The following is a 23,120-nucleotide window of genomic DNA, read 5'->3' as shown; positions in this document are numbered from 1 at the left end:
AACATAAAAATAGCAATGAACAAATTCAGAGCCAGGATATTTCTTAAGCAACTAAAACAATAATATATATTTGGTTTTACACTGTATTGAAAACAAATTTGAAAATTAATTTTACCTTTGCAACCTCATTATACTATTGGCTAACTTTTATATTCATAAATGTAAGTTTCTCAATACCCGCACTTTTTTTTTGTGCTTTTAAAAAGATTTAGACTCTACATTAAAACACTCTACCTCTAACAACCAAAAAGTTATGAAAACGATGATGCTGTGTTCCAAATTTAAGTTATTTACTGAGATTGAGTGAGCCTATGGCTTTGCGCTTTATTTTATAAACATATATATATTTTTTGCATTCTATTTTAGTTACTTTGAATTTACACCCCCTGGCCCTGTTTTGTACTGTTTTTGTACTTTGATTATTATTTTCAACTGTTTGTAAATGTTGAAATTTATAAATAAAGGTTTATAAAAAAAATGTGCAGTTAATCATGTGGCCGCCTGGCTCTTTTTGATTGGTGAAACGGAGTCAAACGTCACCAGTGACTCCATTTGATTGGTGAAACGGAGTCAAACGTCACCAGTGACTGCTTTTGATTGGTGAAACGGAGTCAAACGTCACCAGTGACTGCATTTGATTGGTGAAACGGAGTCATTCGTCACCAGTGACTCCATTTGATTGGTGAAACGGAGTCAAACGTCACCAGTGACTGCATTTGATTGGTGAAACGCAGGCATGTGATAGATCCTACTTGGAAGGTCTGTCTGACAAAAACAAAACAAGCGTGCATTGAGAGATCACTAAAATCAGTAGCGAGCTGAATGTAAATAAATGGAGTGGAGTAAAAGTAGCGTTTGTTCTCTATAAATATACTCAAGTAAAAGTAAATGTACAGTGGGTCAAAAAAAAGTATTTAGTCAGCCACCGATTGTGCAAGTTCTCCCACTTAAAATGATGACAGAAGTCTGTAATTTTCATCATAGGTACACTTCAACTGTGAGAGACAGAATGTGGAAAGAAAATCCAGGAATTCACATTGTAGGAATTTTAAATAATTTATTTGTAAATTATGGTGGGGAAATAAGTATTTGGTCAACCACTGATGAAGGAGGTTTTGGCTCAAAATCTCACGATACATGGCCCCATTCATTCTTTCCTTAACACGGGTCAATCGTCCTGTCCCTTAGCAGAAAAACAGCCCCAAAACATGATGTTTCCACCCCCATGCTTCACAGTAGGTATGGTGTTCTTGGGCTCAAAATCTCATGATACATGGCCCCATTCATTCTTTCCTTAACACGGATCAATCGTCCTCTCCCTTTAGCAGAAAACAGCCCCAAAGCATGATGTTTCCACCCCCGTGCTTCACAGTAGGTATGTGTTCTTGGGATGCAACTCAGTATTCTTCTTCCTCCAAACACGACCAGTTGAGTTATACCAAAATGGATACATGGATGATCAGCAGAGGATTGGGAGAATGTCATGTGGTCAGATGAAACCAAAATAGAACTTTTTGGTATAAACTCAACTGGTCGTGTTTGGAGGAAGAAGAATACTGAGTTGCATCCCAGAACACCAGACCTACTGTGAAGCATGGGGGTGGAAACATCATGCTTTGGGGCTGTTTTTCTGCTAAGGGACAGGACGATTGATCCGCGTTAAGGAAAGAATGAATGGGGCCATGTATCGTGAGATTTTGAGCCAAAACCTCCTATCAGTGCGAGCTTTGAATACTATTTTCCGCCATAATTTACAAATAAATTCTTTAAAATGTGAATTCCTGATATTTTTTTTTCTTCACATTGTCTCTCACAGTTGAAGTGTACCTATGATGAAAATTACAGACCTCTGTCATCATTTGAAGTGGGAGAACTTGCACAATCGCTGGCTGACTAAATACTTTTTCGCCCCCACTGTATGTTGCTTTAAATCTACTCTTAGAAGTACGGTTTATCCCAAAAGTTACTCAAGTAGATGTAACGGAGTAAATGTAGCACGTTTCTACCCACCTCTGATCTTAATACAGAATGAGGAACATAGCTAAGCTTATAAAACATTTAGTCAATTGCTTTCACCACAAACTGGAAGTACAAGTGCTGAATGCCGGCTCTGCTATTACCTCCGAAAAGAAGAACCACACAGGAAAACAAAAACTAAAGGCAGGCTGTGTAAAAGGGGCCGATGAGCGTGCGATAGCAGCTAAAAAGTAGAGGTATAAATCCGTCGTTATTTTCTTCCTGTACATTATGTAAACCTCATTCGTTAGTATTGCATGTATTAAAATAGCCAGTGAAAACAGATAAAGGCTGTAATCACAAATTCAACCAGCGGGAACTGAAAATGTATAAATGTGTTATGTTAACTTATCTGCAGGGTGTTTAAAGGTTTGTTTTTGTTTTTTTCATACAAAACGGGCTCCCGAAAACAAAAATCTTTACACTGTGACCACGAACTTGTCTGTGCTTTTGGATTAAGCAAATACTCAACGGCAAAAAAGACCAAAAATCCGCACATTCAGTCAAATCCGCGGTCCGTCCACTTGCGACTAGCAGCTCAGGGTCGAAGCGGCGCACGAGTCATTCCAAGGCACTTGATTCTTTTCATTCCTTTTTAGATGATTCGCACAATCAGTAATGTTCTTTTTGCCGAAAGCCCTAGTTTTTCCGTCCAGGGTACAAATGCACTTGATGAAATAAAAACAACTCGCATCCGTCGACTTATCAGATAATAAACTTTGGTAAGATGATCTTATGCACGGGTGACCTGGAGATCAGTCCTACATTTTCTAAACTAATGATGGCAATTTGCAAATTTAACGCCATTGAGAGACATCATCCAATCAAATAAAGGACATAAGGCAGATCACTAAGCCTGAAAAATGCGAGAAAAGGTCTAAAGACAGACGCAAGGAGGACATGTACTGTATGTAAGTGCCTACACACACACACACACACACACACACACACACACACACACTGTATGAAAACAGTCAAGCGCTGTAGGAAGGTGTGCGCTCGAACGCAAACATTCAAACAATTTTGTGGTCTTGGGGACTTTCCGGCGGCCACTGGGTGCCGTGGAGCTGTAAAATGCCCTGTAAAACCTCCAACCAGACTTTGTAGCAGAAGAGGTACTGTTCCTGGAAGCAAGACAGAGACAAAACGTGGGGAAGCCGGCTTGATTTAAAGCTTGAACTTTTGACACTTGACCCCCCCTTCCCTGTTGGCACTGACCTTGGTCTGAATCATCCCGTGCCGCTGAAGTCTCATCTCCTTTACGATGTCGCTGACGTTGATCTGAGGACAGAGGCAACGGGACAGATGGCGGTTCAATTAGCCCGTGCGTGAGGTAATAGCGCTTCATTACCCCCAACAAGGAAGTTAACTCAACTTTCATTGGTATCTCTTCTTTTGATGACTGTATCGTACTTGATGGCTTTAGTTCTTTGTTAGTAAAAACTGCTCAAGCGGTTTTCATGACACGGTCGTGGGGACCGGTATTAATCGTCTTTGCTGGTTTTGCGAGCAGAGGAGCATGTTCGGCGCATACTTGATGGGTTCCCACTTCTCTGTGAGCGCTTTGAGTATCTGACAATAGAAAAAGCGCAATATAAATCTAATCCATTATTATTAGGGTCCTTTGCCATGTGATGTTATAACTGATACCCAATGATGTTATAACTGTAGAATGAACGGGGGTGAGTTCTTGGTTTCTTATGTGGGTTTATTGTTAGGCAGTCTCATTAACGTCCTCCCAGCGCGGCGGCAACACACAACAACAGCAGTCACGTGTTCATCTACCGTAAAGCAGTTTGTCTGCCGTGAACAGCAATGTTGTGACACTCTTAAACAGGACAATACTGCCATCTACTGTGCATGGATATGTGACAATAACATCTACGGCTTTTAGAGCAGTGGTTCTCAACCTTTTTTCAAAGATGTACTCCCTGTGAAATTTTTTTTAATTCAAGTACCCCCTAATCAGAGCAAAGCATTTTTGGTTGAAAAAAAAAGATAAAGAAGTAAAATACAGCACTATGTCATCAGTTTCTGATTTATTAAATTGTATAAAAGTGCAAAATATTGCTCATTTGTAGTGGTCTTTCTCAAACTATTTGGGAAAAAAAGATAGAAAAATAACTAAAAACTTGTTGAAAAATAAACAAGTGATTCAATTATAAAGATTTCCACACATACTGCGATGAGGTGGCGACTTGTCCAGGGTGTACTCCACCTTCCGCCAGATTGTAGCTGAGATAGGCACCAGCCCCCCCCCCGCTACCCCAAAGGGAATAATTGGTATGAAACTGCTGTGTTTTATTATTATTCCGCACCTACATGCTGTAATTTGACCCCCTTAACATGCTTCAAAACTCACCAAATTTGACACACACGTCGGTATAGCAAACCTTCCCAACATATTAAGCAACCAATCTCCCAAAATGAAAATTGCGCTCTAGCGCCCCCTAGGAAAAAATTACGGACAAAACTGCATGTAACTTCTGTTAGGAATGTCATAGCGACATGAAACAAAAACTCCTATGTAGGTCTGACTTAGACCCTATTTTCATACACTCACTTCTTTCAGCAAAAATCTACAGGAAGTTGGCAAAAACCCCTTCAAAATAAAATTTGCGCAAAAAATGCAATTTTTGCCTCTTTGCGCTGTAATTTGACCCCTTTTAAAATGCTTCAAAAGTCACCAAACTTGGCGCACACATAAGGACTGGCGAATATTGCGATCTAATGAAAAAACCAAACCCTAAAACTCAAAATTGCGCTCTAGCGCTATTTTTAAATAAAACACTGAAAAAACTGCTCCTAGGAAGAAAACACAGACAAAATTGCTTGTAACTTCCGGTAAGAATGTCGGAGAGACATGAAACAAAACCCTCTATGTAGGTCTCGCTTAGACCTACATTTCATAGATTGACCACCCCCAACAAAAATCAACAGGAAGTTTGCAATCCCCCCTTCAAAACAAAAGTTATGTAAAAACCGGTCACCTTTCTTTAAACATCTCCTCTGAGTGCGTTTGTTGTTTTGGCTTCAAACTCGCACAGGGGAGGGATTGGACCCTTCTGATTAAAAGTATAGAACAGAGTTTTGATAAGTTCTCAGGTTTTGATTTTACGCGCCTTCAAAGAACCCCTGTGCAAAGTCTCCTAAAAAATGTCATTTTTGCCTCTTTGAGCTGTTATTTGACCCCCTTAAAATGCTTCTAAACCCACCAAACTTGACACACACATCAGGTCTGGCAAAAATTGCGATCTGATGAAAAAACCTAACCTCAAAACTCAAAATTGCGCTCTACCGCCCCCCTAGGAATACAACACGGACAAACTGCTCCTAGGAAGAAAACACAGACAAAACTGCTTGTAACTTCCGGTAGGAATGTCAGAGAGACATGAAACAAAAAACACTATGTAGGTCTCACTTAGACCTACATTTGAATAATTAACATACTTTAGCAAAAATCAACAGGAAGTTTGATATTTTCACTTCAATACAACAACTGCATTACTTTCACAATGCATTAGATTCTCAAAATAGTGGCTCCAAGGCGTCTTCTAACGCTTATCCGGCCGTGGGTCTCGGGGGCAGCAGCCGAAGGCGGACCCGACCAACGCTGCTTGCAGCTTTAATTATTATTATACTTGAATTGCCGTCGGGGCGCTAATTAATTTAAAACCTCTTCTCACTCCTGCGCTTACCAAAGGCATGCAGTAAAAATTTGTGTGATGTAAGCTTGGACCTTAAATCCTACTGAGTAGCTCTTAATCTTCTTCCCTTTATGCGATTTCAAATTACCGGTATTGAAATCAGCCTCCTCCATTTTGTAAATGATGACAGGGGAAGTGTCACTCGTGACATCACGAGTTTGACCAGGCGGTAATACTAAGGATGCGCTAATTATTTTGCGAAGCGAGTTTGACCCGGCAGTAATTCAAGGCAGGCACATACTTTATGCCCTGCGGCAATTCAAGGAAATACGTTACTTGCCAACTCCCGAAATTCAGCGCCTCTCCGGAAAACCTCCCGGGACAAGTTTTCTCCCAAAATTCAGGCGGAGCTGGAGGCCGCGCCCCCTCCAGCTCCATGCGGACGCGAGTGACGTGTCGACAGCCTGTTTTCACGTCCCCTTTCCCACAATATAAACAGCGAGCCTGCCTAATGACGTTATATCTGTAGAATGATCGAGGGTGAGTTCTTGGTTTCTTATGTGGGTTTATTGTTAGGCAGTCTCATTAACGTCCTCCCAGCGCAGCAACACACAACAACAGCAGTCACGTGTTCATCTACCGTAAAGCAGTTTGTCTGCCGTAGACAGCAATGTTGTGACACTCTTAAACATGACAATACTGCCATCTACTGTGCATGCATATGAGACAATAACATCTACGGCTTTTAGAGCAGTGGTTCTCAACCTTTTTTCAAAGATTTACCCCCTGTGAACATTTTTTTTAATTCAAGTACCCCCTAATCAGAGCAAAAAAGTAAAATACAGCACTGTCATCAGTTTCTGATTTATTAAATTGTATAACAGTGCAAAATATTGCTCATTTGTAGTGGTCTTTCTTAAACTATTTGGGAAAAAAAGATAAAAATAACTAAAAACTTGTTGAAAAATAAGTGATTCAATTATAAAGATTTCTACACATACTGCAATGAGGTGGCGACTTGTCCAGGGTGTACTCCACCTTCCGCCCGATTGTAGCTGAGATAGGCACCAGCGCCCCCCGCTACCCCAAAGGGAATAATTGGTAGGAAATGGATGGATGGATAGCTGTAGATATACTCCTACCCCCTTAACCATGTCCCCAACAACGCCCCGCCCCCGACCACGCCTCAATGTTGGCAAGTATGGTTCTGCGGCACACATTAACAGAGTACTTACAAGCGGACACAGTGTGGACACATTTTGGCTTATAGCTTCACGTTTAGTTTTTAACACTAAAACGCCCACCGGAAGAGGTTCTCTTGGCTGGCTAGCCAGCAGCTAACGCCCGTCCGCCGAAGTCTCTGCAGAGAGTGTTGAGGACGGCAGAAAAGATCATCAGGACTCCTCTTCCTCCTGTCCAGGAGATCGCAAAAAGCCGCTGCCTGACCAGGGCTCAGAAAATCTGTAGACTCCTCCCACCACCACCAAGGACTGTTTTCACTACTGGAGTCTAGAAAGAGGTTCCACAGCTCCGTGGCAGAACCTCCAGGTTCTGTAACAGCTTCTCCCTTCTTCAGGCCATAAGACTCTCTTGTAGGCATCTAAATAATTCCCTCAATTCCCCCCCAAAGACGGATAAACTCGCTGGAATAAAAAGACAATATAACATACATCCATAAACGTGGATGCATATGCAAAATTGCAATATTTATCTGTACAATAATCTATTTATCTATAGCTGCACATTATTTCTCTTTTTATCCTGCACTACAACGAGCTAATGCAACACAATTTCCTTATCTGTACCCATCCATCCATCCATCATCTTCCGCTTATCCGAGGTCGAGTCGCGGGGGCAACAGCCTAAGCAGGGAAACCCAGACTTCCCTCTCCCCAGCCACTTCGTCTAGCTCTTCCCGGGGGATCCCGAGGCGTTCCCAGGCCAGCCGGGAGACATAGTCTTCCCAACGTGTCCTGGGTCTTCCCCGTGGCCTCCTACCGGTTGGACGTGCCCTAAACACCTCCCTAGGGAGGCGTTCGGGTGGCATCCTGACCAGATGCCTGAACCACCTCATCTGGCTCCTCTCCATGTGGAGGAGCAGCGGCTTTACTTTGAGTTCCTCCCGGATGGCAGAGCTTCTCACCCTATCTCTAAGGGAGATAGCTTGTACCCGTGATCTTATCCTTTCGGTCATGACCCAAAGCTCATGCCCATAGGTGAGGATGGGAACATAGATCGACCGGTAAATTGAGAGCTTTGCCTTCCGGCTCAGCTCCTTCTTCACCACAACGGATCGGTACAACGTCCGCATTACTGAAGACGCCGCACCGATCCGCCTGTCGATCTCACGATCCACTCTTCCCTCACTCGTGAACAAGACTCCTAGGTACTTGAACTCCTCCACTTGGGGCAGGGGCTCCTCCCCAACCCGGAGATGGCACTCCAACCTTTTCAGTTTTAACCTTTGGAACAAAATGAACCTACTGGAATATTAAAAAAATGTCAATATTCAATAAAAAATTACTTTATTTGAAAAACATGTCTAAATATTTATTCTAAGCTATTTATGCAATATTATAAAAATTGTGAAAAACTGCATTCATTATTCGGTATTCGGCCTTCGGTGAAGCGTTTAAGTTTTATTCGGCTTCGGCCACAAATTTTAATTTCGGTGCATCCCTACTTACAAACATCACTATGAGCCTGTTGGCCTTCTAGAAACTTAAACTGCAGCTCAGCTAGCTCACAGTATAGGCTTGAGGTGAGGGCTAATTAGCTTCTAGCGTAACGTTAGCTCGTTTTGCTGTGTGTGTGTGCATGTGTGTTTTAGGGGCAGCAAAGCCCTGTCTTTCTGTTAATTTCTCTGTTAGAACTCTATTGTGTTTAGGGATGAATAGTCTCTCCTATTGCAATTGTATTATTTTTCAGCAATAGTTACATTAATCATTAGTAATGTAGCAGCCTAGTTTTGAATAGCAGGGTCCCTGCTATCACATGTTAAAAATACAACATTTACATAATAAGTCAACTACAGGCTTCCCAAATGCTGTAATAAATTAAGCATGATGGGTTGACATTAAACAGTTTCAATGGAAACTGTTTAATGTTACACTTTTTATATGTAGAAGAAAGTTTTTTTCAATTTATTTAATCAAAGCAACAACTTGAGGCAGTTTAATGTGGATTAAAGTGGGCAGAATTATTATAGTGTTCCCAATGTTAAAAGGATAAAGCCATTGTTTACAAATTTGGTAAATAAATAACCAAAAAATGTACATTTTGTTGTTTTCTTACTGTACCGAAAATGAACCGAACCGTGACCTCTAAACCGAGGTATGTACCGAACCGAAATTTTTGTGTACCGTTACACCCCTATTATGTAGCTCATTCACGTAAGAGACTAAACGTATTGGATTTCATGGGATTTAGCGATTAGGAGCGATTGGTAAACGTATAACATGTTCTATATGTTATAGTTATTTGAATGACTCTTACCATAATATGTTAGGTTAACATAGCAGGCACCTTCTCAGTTGGTTATTTATGCCTCATATAACGTACACTTATTCAGCCTGTTGTTCACTATTCTTTATTTATTTTAAATTGCCTTTTAAAATTCTAATCTTGGTGTTGGATTTTATCAAATAAATTTCCCCAAAAAATGCGACTTCTACTCCAGTGCGACTTATGTTTTTTTCCTACTTTATTATGCATTTTCGGCAGGTGCGACTTATACTCCAAAAAATAAGGTTCACACTGAAATCTTTTTTTTATATAACTAAAATAAATACACTCACTGTTAGAAAAAACACACTTTTGCATGTTTTGTCTTATGTTTCACTGCTAGTGTTTTAATGGCTAAGCTTTTATTTTAAATATTGGTTTGTATTGTAGGATTTTAATATTTATTTCAATGAAAAGTGCGTAACAAGTAAAATCTATTACTGTTATTTCTGGCGGGCGTTGTGGCGTCCTGCTCTGTTGTATCTCTCAAGTGGTCCTTGAACGCACCATAAAAACACCTCCTTCTCGTATTCATCAGAGTACCGTATTTTTCAGACTATAAGTCGCAGTTTTTTTAATAGTTTGACCGGGGGTGCGACTTATACTCAGGAGCGACTTATGTGTGAAATTATTAACACATTACCGTAAAATATCTAATATTATTTAGCTCATTCACATAAGAGACTAGACGTGTAAGATTTTATGGGATTTAGCAATTAGGAGTGACAGATTGTTTGGTAAACGTATAGCATGTTATATATGTTATAGTTATTTGAATGACTCTTAGCAGGCATCTTGTCAGTTGGTTATTTATGCCTCATATAACGTACACTTATTCAGCCTGTTGTTCACTATTCTTTATTTATTTTAAATTGCCTTTCAAATGTCTATTCTTGGTGTTGGATTTTATCAAATAAATTTCCCCCAAAAATGCGACTTATACTCCAGTGATACTTATATGTGTTTTTTTTCTACTTTATTATGCATTTTCGGCAGATGCGACTTATACTCATAAAATTGGGCACACACTGAAATCTTTTTTTTTATATAACTAAAATAAATAGACTCACTGTTAGAAAAAACACAATGTTGCATGATTTGTCTTATGTTTCACTGCTAGTGTTTTAATGGCTAAGCTTTTATTTTAAATATTGGTTTGTATTGTAGGATTTTAATATTTATTTCAATGAAAAGTGCGTAACAAGTAAAATCTATTACTGTTATTTCTGGCGGGCGTTGTGGCGTCCTGCTCTGTTGTATCTCTCAAGTGGTCCTTGAACGCACCATAAAAACACCTCCTTCTCGTATTCATCCGAGTACCGTATTTTTCAGACTATAAGTCACAGTTTTTTTAATAGTTTGGCCGGGGGTGCGACTTATACTCAGGAGCGACTTATGTGTGAAATTATTAACACATTACCGTAAAATATCTAATATTATTTAGCTCATTCACATAAGAGACTAGACGTGTAAGATTTCATGGGATTTAGCAATTAGGAGTGACAGATTGTTTGGTAAACGTATAGCATGTTATATATGTTATAGTTATTTGAATGACTCTTAGCAGGCATCTTGTCAGTTGGTTATTTATGCCTCATATAATGTACACTTATTCAGCCTGTTGTTCACTATTCTTTATTTATTTTAAATTGCCTTTCAAATGTCTATTCTTGTTGTTGGGTTTTATCAAATACATTTCCCTAAACACCTAGGCACGTCCAACCGGTAGGAAGCCACGGGGAAGACCCAGGACACGTTGGGAAGACTATGTCTCCCGGCTGGCCTGGGAACGCCTCGGGATCCCCCGGGAAGAGCTAGACGAAGTGGTTGGGGAGAGGGAAGTCTGGGTTTCCCTGCTTAGGCTGTTGCCCCCGCGACCCGACCTCGGATAAGCGGAAGAAGATGGATGGATGGATGGTTTTATCAAATACATTTCCCCAAAAAATGTGACTTAAACTCCAGTGCGACTTATGTTTTTTTTTCCTTCTTTATGATGCGTTTTCGGCAGGTGCGATTTATATTCCGAAAAATACGGTACTCATGTCATGTGTTGTCTTCATTATAACACTTATATACGGCTTTTCATTTTTTGCAGCTCCTGACAGATTTTTATTTTCTGTATTTTTGGTCCAATTTGGCTCTTTCACCAATTTGGGTTGCCGACCCCTGGCCTAGTGGTTAGTGTCCGCCCTGAGATCGGTAGGTCGTGAGTTCAAACCCTGGCCGAGTCAAAGCAAAGACTACTGTATAAAAATGGGACCCATTACCTCCCTGCTTGGCACTCAGCATCAAGGCTTGGAATTGGGCGCTGCTACCCACTGCTCCCCTCACCTCCCAGGGGGTCAAAAAGGGGGTGGGTCAAATGCAGAGGACAAATTTGTCTTCACAGTCATTGGTACTTTAAATTGAGCTTGTAAAATTGATATTTTGGGATATTCTGATGATGCCACGCATCTATTTATCTGCAATAAATTAGACATACTTTGTATAAAAAAAAAACACAATTACAGCACATCAATTGCCCTGTTTTTCTAGGTTCTGTGTAAAAATCACAAGTACAAGGCTCTGATTTTGCAGGACCTCTCTGCAAAAGAGGCTAGTGGATAGTGCCAGATGCTAAGAAAGAGGTTCTCACTCACCGGCAAGTCCTTCTCAATGAGTCGCAGAATAATGTCAGTGCAGATGAGAACTCCCGAGCGTCCGATGCCGGCGCTGCAGTGGACCGTGACGGGGCCCTGGCGGTGTACGGAGCGCAGGTAGCGGATGAAGCGAACCAGGTGCTCGGAGTAGTGCGGAACACCGTGATCGGGCCAGTGTGTGAACTTCAGGTGATGGACTGTGTGGCTCTCAGCCGTCTGAAGAAATCCCAGAAAGAGTCCGGTCAAGAAGAAAGTCGGAATAAAATGTCTTAAAGGCCTACTGAAATGAGATTTTCTTATTTAAACGGGGATAGCAGGTCCATTTTACGTGTCATACTTGATCAATTCACGATATTGCCATATTTTTGCTGAAAGGATTTAGTAGAGAACACCCACGATAAAGTTTGCAACTTTTGGTCGCTAATAAAAAAGCCTTGCCTGTACCGGAAGTAGCAGACGATGTTCGTTGTGGAGCTCCTCAAATCTGAACATTGTTTACAATCATGGCCACCAGCAGCGAGAGCGATTCGGACCGAGAAAGCGACGATTTCCCCATTAATTTGAGCGAGGATGAAAGATTCGTGGATGAGGAAAGTGAAGGTGAAGGAATAGGAAAAAAAAAAAAAAAGACTATACAGTGGGAGCGATTTAGATGTTAGACAAATTTACTAGGATAATTCTGGAAAATCCCTTATCTGCTTATTGTGTTACTAGTGTTTTAGTATGATTATATGGTCGTACCTGTACAACCTGAAGGTCGGCCCCGTACCTTTCTTCAGCACCAGTCAACGGGTGGTGGCGATGCCCATCTCTGCCCTTCGCGAGGGTCCCTCTTCGAAACACGATCATTCGAAATGATCGCTCCATAATACACTGTACTTTGTGTGTGTGTGTGTGTGTGTGTGTGTGTGTGTGTGTGTGTGTGGTCCAATCCAACCGTGTTTGCTTGACCGCTCTGTTCCATAGTAAAGCTTCACCGTCATCTTTCGGGAATGTAAACAATGAAACACCAGCTGTGTTTGTGTTGCTAAGGGCGGCCGCAATACACCACTTCCCACCTACAGCTTTCTTCTTTCACGTCTCCATTATTAATTGAACAAATTGCAAAAGATTCAGCAACTCAGATTTCCGGAATACTGTGGAATTATGTGATGAAAACATACGACTTATAGCTGGGAACGGTGCTGGAACAAAATATCCTCAACAATGCGTGACGTCACGCAAACGCGTCATCATATCGTGACGTTTCAGCAGGATACTTTGGCGGGAAATTTAAAATTGCAATTTAGTAAACTAAAGCGGCCGTATTGGCATGTGTTGCAATGTTAATATTTCATCATTGATATATAAACTATCAGACTGCGTGGTCGCTAGTAGTGGCTTTCAGTAGGCCTTTAAAAAAAAAACATTTGAATGTCCCTCACCTCTTTTTCCACGATACGGATGAGCTTGATGTGGAAGTAGTCCAAGTACTGCTGGTTCTCCAGGTGGACCTGATACTTGCCCGTGTCAAGGGGTTCGCTCATCTTCCCCGGCCAGTACTTGTGACATTTGACCCTCGCCCTTTCTACTTCCTGCGTCATCATGGCTATCACGTCCGATTTGTTTTCCCAGATCATCTGCCAGAATGCCGACACCGTGGAGGGTAGCGAGCCCTGGCAGGAGATGTAGGAGACTTCTTCGCTTCCGACTCGCACGCGGATATAGCTGGCGTTGATGTAATCGCCGTTCTCGCCCAGGCGGACGCGGGTTTTGTCGTCTGTCAATGAGAAATGGAAGACGAACAAACTGGTGAGTGTGTTTGCATCACTACAGTGTCTCAACAAGCATTTCAGCAAGCATTTATACGTTACGGATGTTGATGTACATCCAGTAATGGGCAAACTACTTTTCAGACCAGAAGGTGGACTTAAAATCCTTTCATTTTCTCAAAAATCGACAATGTGCCTTATAACCCGGTGTGCCTAATGTCTGGAATAATTCTGGTCACGCAGGGGCAAGAGGGGGCAGAGCCCCCTTAAATAAATGTCTTTCCCCCTCAAATCAAAAATTTGAGAAAGTAAATTTGAATAAACTCACAAAATTACTACATTACAAGTTGACAAAATGATCTGCACTAGTGGAAAAATCCGCCGAAAAAGGGACACACACGATATAGTAGTGTCGGCTTCCCTCTCATCCCTCCCTCCGCTGTGCGTGTATTCAACATTCCACAGGCTGCGCAGCAGACACACACCCATCAGCCCTCAGTAAACATCCAATCACTGTTGCATTATGAAAGTAAAAGAAAAGGAAAAGTTGTCTACATTTATCATATACTTGTTAGGATGGGTGTATTTGTGTAGTCTTATCCGTCATAAACACGTTTATCGTCGCGGACTTTCGGTGCTACGGAGTTCCTTTTTTTTTTTTTTTTTTACAACTTGACGAGAGCAGTGACAGCGGAGGCTCTGAGCAGCAGTGGTTTGGAAGGCAGAGAGCCTCCACTGTCCCTGTAACAAGCTACAAGTCATTAATGATGTTGTTAATGAGGGTAAAAATGAAACATAAGGTATATATCCTGCTTAGCAGTCCTCCTCTGCTGTCCTCTGTTCAGAGCGGAGTCCCTAGCAACGGCCCGTTTTACTTAGCAACGGTCTGGCAATCGACTGCTAGAATTATTTTTCTGTAGTTTTTCTTTTAAGTCTACATAGTCAACCTTTAATGTTTCAATCTACATTTTGTAATAAACTAATTATAAGTTTCATTTGATATGACCAAGACACCTAAAAACAAAAACACAGCCGTTTTCATCAATCTACAAGCAAGTGGGCAACACACATACATTGGAGTGAATGCATTTTGTGCCCAAGTTCTGTTTTATAAATTAGTTTGAGATTCTTTTTTTATCATTATTCATCAGACTACCTTTCAGTTTTGTAAATATTGACTAGTGTGTGAAGTCCTACTTTGGGTCAAAATTTGAGAGTTAGGCCATCCAGTTAGGATAAATGTTATGTTGTTGGTTGATAAAATCCGGATGAAGGATGTTTTATTTTATTTTATTCATTTATTTTTATTTTTCAGTTTCCCCCCCTGAGGGATTGCCACCTTATTGTGGTCAGGGGGTTTGCGTGCCTCAGTGACCGTAAGAGCTATACCAGCAGGAGCTTAGTCTTCAGATTGGACAGGTCTGAAGGTAGAGGCCTGACAAAGTACAATCCACTACTCCAGGTTGGGGTTGGACACATAGCTAAAGACCCATTTCAATGAAAAAAGCATCGTTACTATAAGCACAAAAAAAAAAGTGCTGGAGCATGATGTGTACACATGATGCCCCCCTTCACATTTCTGACTGCCCCCTCATATAAGCATGCCTAGAACCGCCCCCGATTCTGGTTGTGCTTACGGACCTCGGAGCTATTTTATTTGGTACATGGTGTGATTATTAGTGTTGTCAGGACTTTGACTTGTATTGCTTCTCCGATGCAGAGGGAATTTGGAAGGAGCCAGACGTGAGTGTAATACATGATTAATTCATTTAAACACTACAATACAAAAACAGGAAAACAAAGGACGCGCACAACGGCGGATAATAAACTAGACTAAACTCCAAACAAAACAGCACAATGGCCTGACTATATACAAATAAACAAAAGATACTATCTATGGTACAAAACAAACCAAAAACTTGCACTGAGGCATAAATACAAATATAAATCTTACGTAGCATGGTCAAAACAATGAACAGCGTGGCAAGGCATGAGGGTCGGCAAGGATAGGTAGGTGCGTGGTCATGAGGGTTCAATACAAAGTCCGGTAGGTAAAGTTCCCAGGCCGAGGAACAGAAAACAAATGGCTCAAATACTAGCTGTGATAATTGGAAACAGGTGTGAGAGCTGAGGACAGGGGCATGACTTGGAGACCAGGTGGAAACTGAGTAACTATGGAAACAAGAGTCCAAAAAACAAAACATAACATGATCAAACATAAACCTGATTCACAGACATGACAAGTGTGACCAGTGGATGGTAGTCACACATACTGTAAGAGATACATTTAAACTGCTATTTGGGTCCCATATCAAACTTAAGAAGGTCAGTGACTTCACTATAAAAGTGGGTGACATTGTTATCACCAGTAAAGGATGAGATCACCTACCTAGGTTCCATTCTAGAGGCTAATCTTTCCTGTGATAAAATGGCAACCAAGGTGATCAAAAAGGTCAACCAAAGAACGAGATTCCTCTACAGAATCTCCTCTCTGGTCAACAAAAACACCTTGAGGATTCTAGCGGGAACTCTCATTCAACCCTTCTTTGATTACGCTTGCACCTCCTGGTACCCCAGCACCTCCAAAACCCTCAAATCTAGACTCCAAACATCCCAGAATAAGCTAATCCGGTTACTTTTAGACCTCCACCCCAGATCACACCTCAATCCAACCCACTTCTCCAAAGTGGGCTGGCTCAGGGTGGAGGACAGAGTAAAACAACTTGCACTGAGCCTGGTCTATAAAATCCGCTACACCTCCTTGATACCGAAGTACATGTCAAATGACCGCCATAACCACACCACCAGGGGGAGCTCCACAAACCACGTTAAACCCAGATTCCGATCTAACAAAGGTCTTAACTCATTCTCTTTCTATGCCACATCAATGTGGAATGTACTCCCAACAGGTATAAAAGTAAGTGCATCTCTATATTCCTTCAAAAGCGCTCTAAAACAACACCTCCAGGCAACTTCAACACTTTACTAATACCCTCCTCCATTCACATCCCATCTCCCCGGATTATAAACAACTCAAAAGTACTTCTAATGTATATACTTGTTCTTATGCTATGTGAACTCACTATGTTCTCTGCTGGCTGTACATATCCTACTAAATAAGACCTACACTGTTTCAATGTCCACATTTCTCTGTTGATGCAATTGTTGATGACTGAAGTTCTGATATCAACCAAAGCTCCTCATCCCACCCCCCGGATTGTAAATAATGTAAATAATTCAATGTACATACTATGATGATTAACATGTGTGATGACTGTATTATGTTGATAGTATATATTTGTACCATGAATTGATTAACGTGGACCCCGACTTAAACAAGTTGAAAAACTTATTGGGGTGTTACCATTTAGTGGTCAATTGTACGGAATATGTACTGAACTGTGCAATCTACTAATAAAAGTATCAATCAATCAATCAATATGACGCCAGTAAACACAAACTTTAAATGTTCTATTGACAAAAGAACATGGCACTCAAAAATCTGTCAAAATGTTTTAGTATGACTTTGAAGCCGCACCACTTGATAGACTGTCGGCCCATTACGGCTACCGAGTATTACTATGGTGTGTATGTCCATGTCTGTGTACTTATGGACTAAGTACATCACAATCAAAAGATGATTCTTAGTTTTTATTGCAATTCGGGTCCAATAAGCCCTAATAGCAAACAGCATGTAAACAAACAGCTTGGAACTTAAGAGGTAGCAATGTGTGTTCCTAAATTTGTGTCGGACGCCTTTCAAACCCCAAAACTAGTGAAGTTGGCACGTGGTGTAAATTGTAAATAAAAGCAGAATACAATGATTTGCAAATCCTTTTCAACTTATATTCAATTGAATAGACTGCAAAGACAAGATATTTAACATTCAAACTGGAAAGCTTTATTTTTTTGCAATTAGCTTATTTGGAGTTTGATGCCTTCAACATGTTGGCACAAGTGGCAAAAAAGACTGAGAAAGTTGAAAAATGCTCATCAAACACTAATTTGGAACATCCCACAGGTGAACGGGTGCGTGCCATTATTGGATCTAAAAGCAGCTTCCATGAAATGCTCAGTCATTCACAAACAAGGATGGGGCGAGGATCACCACTTTGAACAAATGCGTGAGCAAATCGTCAAATTGTTTAAGAACAACATTTCCCAACGAGCTATTGCAAGGAATTCAGGGATTTCACCATCTACAGTCCGTAATATCATCAAAAGGTTCAAACAACATGGAGAAATCACTGCACGTAAGCGATGTTATGGACCTTCGATCCCTTAGGCGGTACTGTGTGTGAAGGATATCACCACATTGGGCTCAGGAACCATTGTGAGTAATGACAGTTTGTGGCTACATCTGTAAGTGCAAGTTAAAACTCTAATATGCAAAGCCATTTATCAACACCCAGGGCCAAAGCTCATCTAAGATGGACTGATGCAAAGTGGAAAAGTGTTCTGTGGTCTGACGAGTCCACATTTCAAAATGTTTTTGAAAACTGTGGACGTTGCATCCTCCAGAACAAAGAGGGAAAAATAACATACGGATAGTCATAGGCGCAAAGTTCCAAAGCCAATAGTATTTTTTGCTGTTTAGTTATTGTTCAAATGTATGTAGCATTCAATACCACAAATAAACAATACTTGCAAATTCTACATATACTGTAAAAGAATGTGTTAGTGCAGGGGTCGGGAACCTTCCAAAAAGCCAAATATTTTAAAATATATTTCCGTAAGAGCCATATAATTTTTTTTTTAACACTGAACACAACTAAACTCGTGCATTTTTAAGTAAGACCAACATTTCTAGAGTATAACAGGTCTCTTATTCTTTGTAATAACATTGTTATTCTGAAGCTAACTGTGGAGGGGGCGTGGCCTGCGGGCCTGCAGCGACATGTGCGTAGATGGCCCACCTGGGCCTTTTTATCTAATCACCTGTCGCTCTGTTATAAGCAGCAGCCAGGAGGAGAGACGGGGTTGGGGCTGGAGCCAGAGCGCGAGCGAAAACGAAAGACAATAAGACAATTGCTGGAAAGCAACTGAAAGACTTATTGAAAAATAAAACAATATTGTAACCCTGAAACAGGCTCTCATGTCGGTGCTTGGGGGTCTGAAGAACCCCCAGGAGGGCAAGCCCCACACTAACCAATAATAAATAAATAACTTCTTACCATTAACGCAACGTCTTGAACAGGTGCGGTAGAAAATGGATGGATGGATTAAAAATGCATGAGAATGTTTTATAATTTTAACTTTATTTTTAACACTGTGATTACAAGTGGAATTATTCATTACTTATCATGTTAAGCAACGTCAGCTCAGATTTATCTGAGAGCCAGATGCAGTCATCAAAAGAGCCACATCTGGCTCTAGAGCCATAGGTTCCCTACCCCTGTGTTAGTGTGTTTACTTTAGATACTTGTAATGAAACATTTCTTGTTCCATAATCTGTCAAAGTATCGGATCAGGACTCGAAATCGGATCAAGGCTGAGGCAAAAAAATCAGATCGGGATCGCAGACTAAAACTGTTGATCAGGACAAACCCCTATTTTAAAGCATATCCCACTCTTGTTATTTTGAGAAGCTATAACGTAATAAAAATGGTTGCTCTAATGCGAAAACACGTAATACTTGCCTTTTTGGTCTTGTTTTGCTGAAATTAATGCTGTGGACTAAATAAAACTGAGCAAACAAGCTTGGGTTCTGCAAACAGGGTGATGAGAGGTCTAATGGACTGGGAGTGTTTACCAAGAAAGTCCCCCCACCTACTAGAAATGTACTGGAAAGATTTCTACAGGCTGCAAATGGTGGGAGGGCAACAGTATTCCACAGAGGCTCACTATCTTTGTCAGCATGCTCATTCATCTCTGACCCCTTCACTCGCCCCTAAAAACCGACCCCTGGAGGCAGCAAAATGAATGTGTTCTGCGCTTAAATGGACAAGTCTGATTTGCACCGTTGAGACATACGGTTGTTTATTTTTCTGTGGCCCTGACTCACATTGTTGTGCAAAAACACATCACATACATTAGTGGAATGACAATTTAATGGGATTGTCTACAAAATGTAGTGCTTTGTATTCTGACACATTGTTTGGGTTATGGGAAAAAGTGTTTTTTGTTATTGATAGTGCTGACGAGTGAATCCATCCATCTTCTTCCGCTTATCCGAGGTCGGGTCGCGGGGGCAGCAACCTAAGCAGGGAAGCCCAGACTTCCCTCTCCCCAGCCACTTCGTCTAGCTCTTCCCGGGGGATCCCGAGGTGTTCCCAGGCCAGCCGGGAGACATAGTCTTCCCAACGTGTCCTGGGTCTTCCCCGTGGCCTCCTACCTGTTGGACGTGCCCTAAACAGGCGTTCGGGTGGCATCCTGACCAGATGCCCGAACCACCTCATCTGGCTCCTCTCGATGTGGAGGAGCAGCGGCTTTACTTTGAGTTCCTCGCGGATGGCAGAGCTTCTCACCCTATCTCTAAGGGAGAGACCTGGAAACTCATTTGGGCCGCTTGTACCCGTGATCTTATCCTTTCGGTCATGACCCAAAGCTCATGACCATAGGTGAGGATGGGAACGTAGATCGACCGGTAAATTGAGAGCTTTGCCTCCGGCTCAGCTCCTTCTTCACCACAACGGATCGGTACAACGTCCGCATTACTGAAGACGCCGCATCGATCCGCCTGTCGATCTCACCATCCACTCTTCCCTCACTCGTGAACAAGACTTTTAGGTAGTTGAATCCTCCACTTGGGGCAGGGTCTCCTCCCCAACCCGGAGATGGCACTCCACCCTTTTCCGGGCGGGAACCATGGAATCAGACTTGGAGGTGCTGATTCACATTCCGGTCGCTTGTACCCGTGATCTTATCCTTTCGGTCATGACCCAAAGCTCATGACCATAGGTGAGGATGGGAACGTAGATCGACCGGTAAATTGAGAGCTTTGCCTTCCGGCTCAGCTCCTTCTTCACCACAACGGATCGATCCGCCTGTCGATCTCACGATCCACTCTTCCCTCACTCGTGAACAAGACTCCTAGGTACTTGAACTCCTCCACTTGGGGCAGGGTCTCCTCCCCAACCCGGAGATGGCACTCCACCCTTTTCCGGGCGAGAACCATGGACTCGGACTTGGAGGTGCTGATTCTCATTCCGGTCGCTTCACACTCGGCTGCAAACCGATCCAGTGAATAATTTTTTAAAAATCCGATTAATCACACTTGAGTTTGGTTTAATTATGATTAATCACAGGCTTTTACCTGCTTGCTTAAAGGTGAACTTCACCTTTTTGGGGGAATTTTGCCTGTCGTTCACAGTGATTACAAACCCCGTTTTCATTTGAGTTGGAAAATTGTGTTAGATGTAAATATAAACAGAATACAATGATTTACAAATCATTTTCAACCCATATTCAGTTGAATATGCAACAAAGACAACATATTTGATGTTCAAACTGATAAACATTTTTTTGTTTGCAAATAATCATTAACTTTAGAATTTGATGCCAGCAACACGTGACAAAGAAGTTGGGAAAGGTGGCAAAAATACTGATAAAGCTGCGGAATGCTCATCAAACACTTATTTGGAACATCCCACAGGTGAACAGGCAAATTGAGAACAGGTGGGTGCCATGATTGGGTATAAAAGTAGATTCCATGAAATGCTCAGTCATTCACAAACAAGGATGTAGCGAGGGTCACCACTTTGTCAATAAATGCGTGAGCAAATTGTTGAACAGTTTAAGAAAAACCTTTCTCAACCAGCTATTGCAAGGAATTTAGGGATTTCACCATCTACGGTCCGTAATATCATCAAAGGTTACAGAGAATCTGGAGAAATCACTGCACATAAACCACTAAGCCCGTGACCTTCGATCCCTCAGGCTGTACTGCATTAACAAGCGACATCAGTGTGTAAAGGATATCACCAGATGGGCTCAGGGACACTTCAGAAACCCACTGCCAGTAACTACAGTTGGTCGCTACATCGGTAAGTGCAAGTTAAAACTCTCCTATGCAAGGCGAAAACCGTTTATCAACAACACCCAGAAACGCTGTCGGCTTCGCTGGGCCTGAGCTCATCTAAGATGGACTGATGCAAAGTGGAAAAGTGTTCTGTGGTCTGACGAGTCCACATTTCAAATTGTTTTTGGAAACTGTGGACGTCGTGACCTCCGGACCAAAGCGGAAAAGAACCATCCGGATTGTTATAGGCGCAAAGTTGAAAAGCCAGCATGTGTGATGGTATGGGGGTGTATTAGTGCCCAAGGCGTGGGTAACTTACACATCTGTGAAGGCACCATTAATGCTGAAAGGTACATACAGGTTTTGGAGCAACATATGTTGTCATCCAAGCAACGTTACGTTGTAAAAGAGTGCTGGTACTAAACTGGCCTGCCTGTAGTCCAGACCTGTCTCCCATTGAAAATGTGTGGCGCATTATGAAGCCTAGAATACCACAACAGAGACCCCGGACTGTTGAACAACTTAAGCTGTACATCAAGCAAGAATGGGAAAGAATTCCACCTGCGAAGCTTAAAAATGTGTCTCCTCAGTTCCCAAACATTTACTGAGTGTTGTTAAAAGGAAAGGCCATGTAACACAGTGGTGAACATGCCCTTTCCCAATTACTTTGGCACGTATTGCAGCCATGAAATTCTAAGTTAATAATTATTTGCAAAAAAAAATTAAGTTTATGAGTTTGAACATCAAATTTCTTGTCTTTGTAGTGCATTCATTCGAATATGGGTTGAAAAGGATTTGCAAATCATTGTATTCTGTTTATATTTACATCTAACACAATTTCCCAACTTATCAGAGCAAAGCATTTTTGGTTGAAAAAAAGAGATAAAGAAGTAAAATACAGCACTATGTCATCAGATTCTGATTTATTTAATTGTATAACAGTGCAAAATATTGCTCATTTGTAGTGGTCTTTCTTGAACTATTTGGGGAAAAAAGATATAAAAATAACTAAAAACTTGTTGAAAAATAAACAAGTGATTCAATTATAAATAAAGATTTCTACACATAGAAGTAATCATCAACTTAAAGTGCCCTCTTTGGGGATTGTAATAGAGATCCATCTGGATTCATCAACTTAATTCTAAACATTTCTTCACAAAAAAAGAAATCTTTAACATCAATATTTATGGAACATGTCCACAAAAAATCTAGCTGTCAACACTGAATATTGCATTGTTGCATTTCTTTTCACAGTTTAGTATTATTTAATGAATATATTTATAAAGGATTTTTGAATTGTTGCTATATTTTAGAATATTTTTTAAAAATCCCACGTACCCCTTGGCATACCTTCAAGTACCCCCATTTGAGAACCACTGGTCTATTCTACGCGTCTTGTAATGTGGTGCGGCTTGTATATGAACAAAGTTTTAAAATAGGCCATTCATTGAAGGTGTGCCTTTATAGTGCGGAAAATATGGTAAGTTTATGAGTTAGAATGCATTAAAAAAAAAAAAATATATATATATATATAATAATTCATCATGTCTTTTATGATTGTGAACAATAGGCACATTTCCCCAAAAAGTGCAAATCCCCTTTT

The 23,120-nt window shown here is 41.2% G+C and overlaps 1 protein-coding gene across 1 annotated transcript in view; it reads right to left on the bottom strand.

Annotated features, from left to right (window-relative positions):
* Positions 1–1,910: 1,910 nt before the first annotated feature.
* Positions 1,911–23,120, bottom strand: part of LOC133559760 (uncharacterized) — a 177,077-nt gene continuing 155,867 nt past the window's right edge. The window contains exons 67-70 of the mRNA XM_061911829.1: positions 13,231–13,565; positions 11,807–12,022; positions 3,235–3,297; positions 1,911–3,140 (exon numbers count right to left, since the gene is read on the bottom strand). Coding sequence (XP_061767813.1) covers positions 3,030–3,140; positions 3,235–3,297; positions 11,807–12,022; positions 13,231–13,565 — 725 coding nt within the window. The 3' untranslated portion in view covers positions 1,911–3,029. The remainder of the gene's footprint in view (positions 3,141–3,234; positions 3,298–11,806; positions 12,023–13,230; positions 13,566–23,120) is intronic.

This window comes from Nerophis ophidion, linkage group LG09 (genome assembly GCF_033978795.1).
Source record: "Nerophis ophidion isolate RoL-2023_Sa linkage group LG09, RoL_Noph_v1.0, whole genome shotgun sequence".
NCBI classification, from domain to species: Eukaryota; Metazoa; Chordata; class Actinopteri; order Syngnathiformes; family Syngnathidae; genus Nerophis; species Nerophis ophidion.
This window is presented reverse-complemented; position numbering and strand designations above follow the sequence as displayed.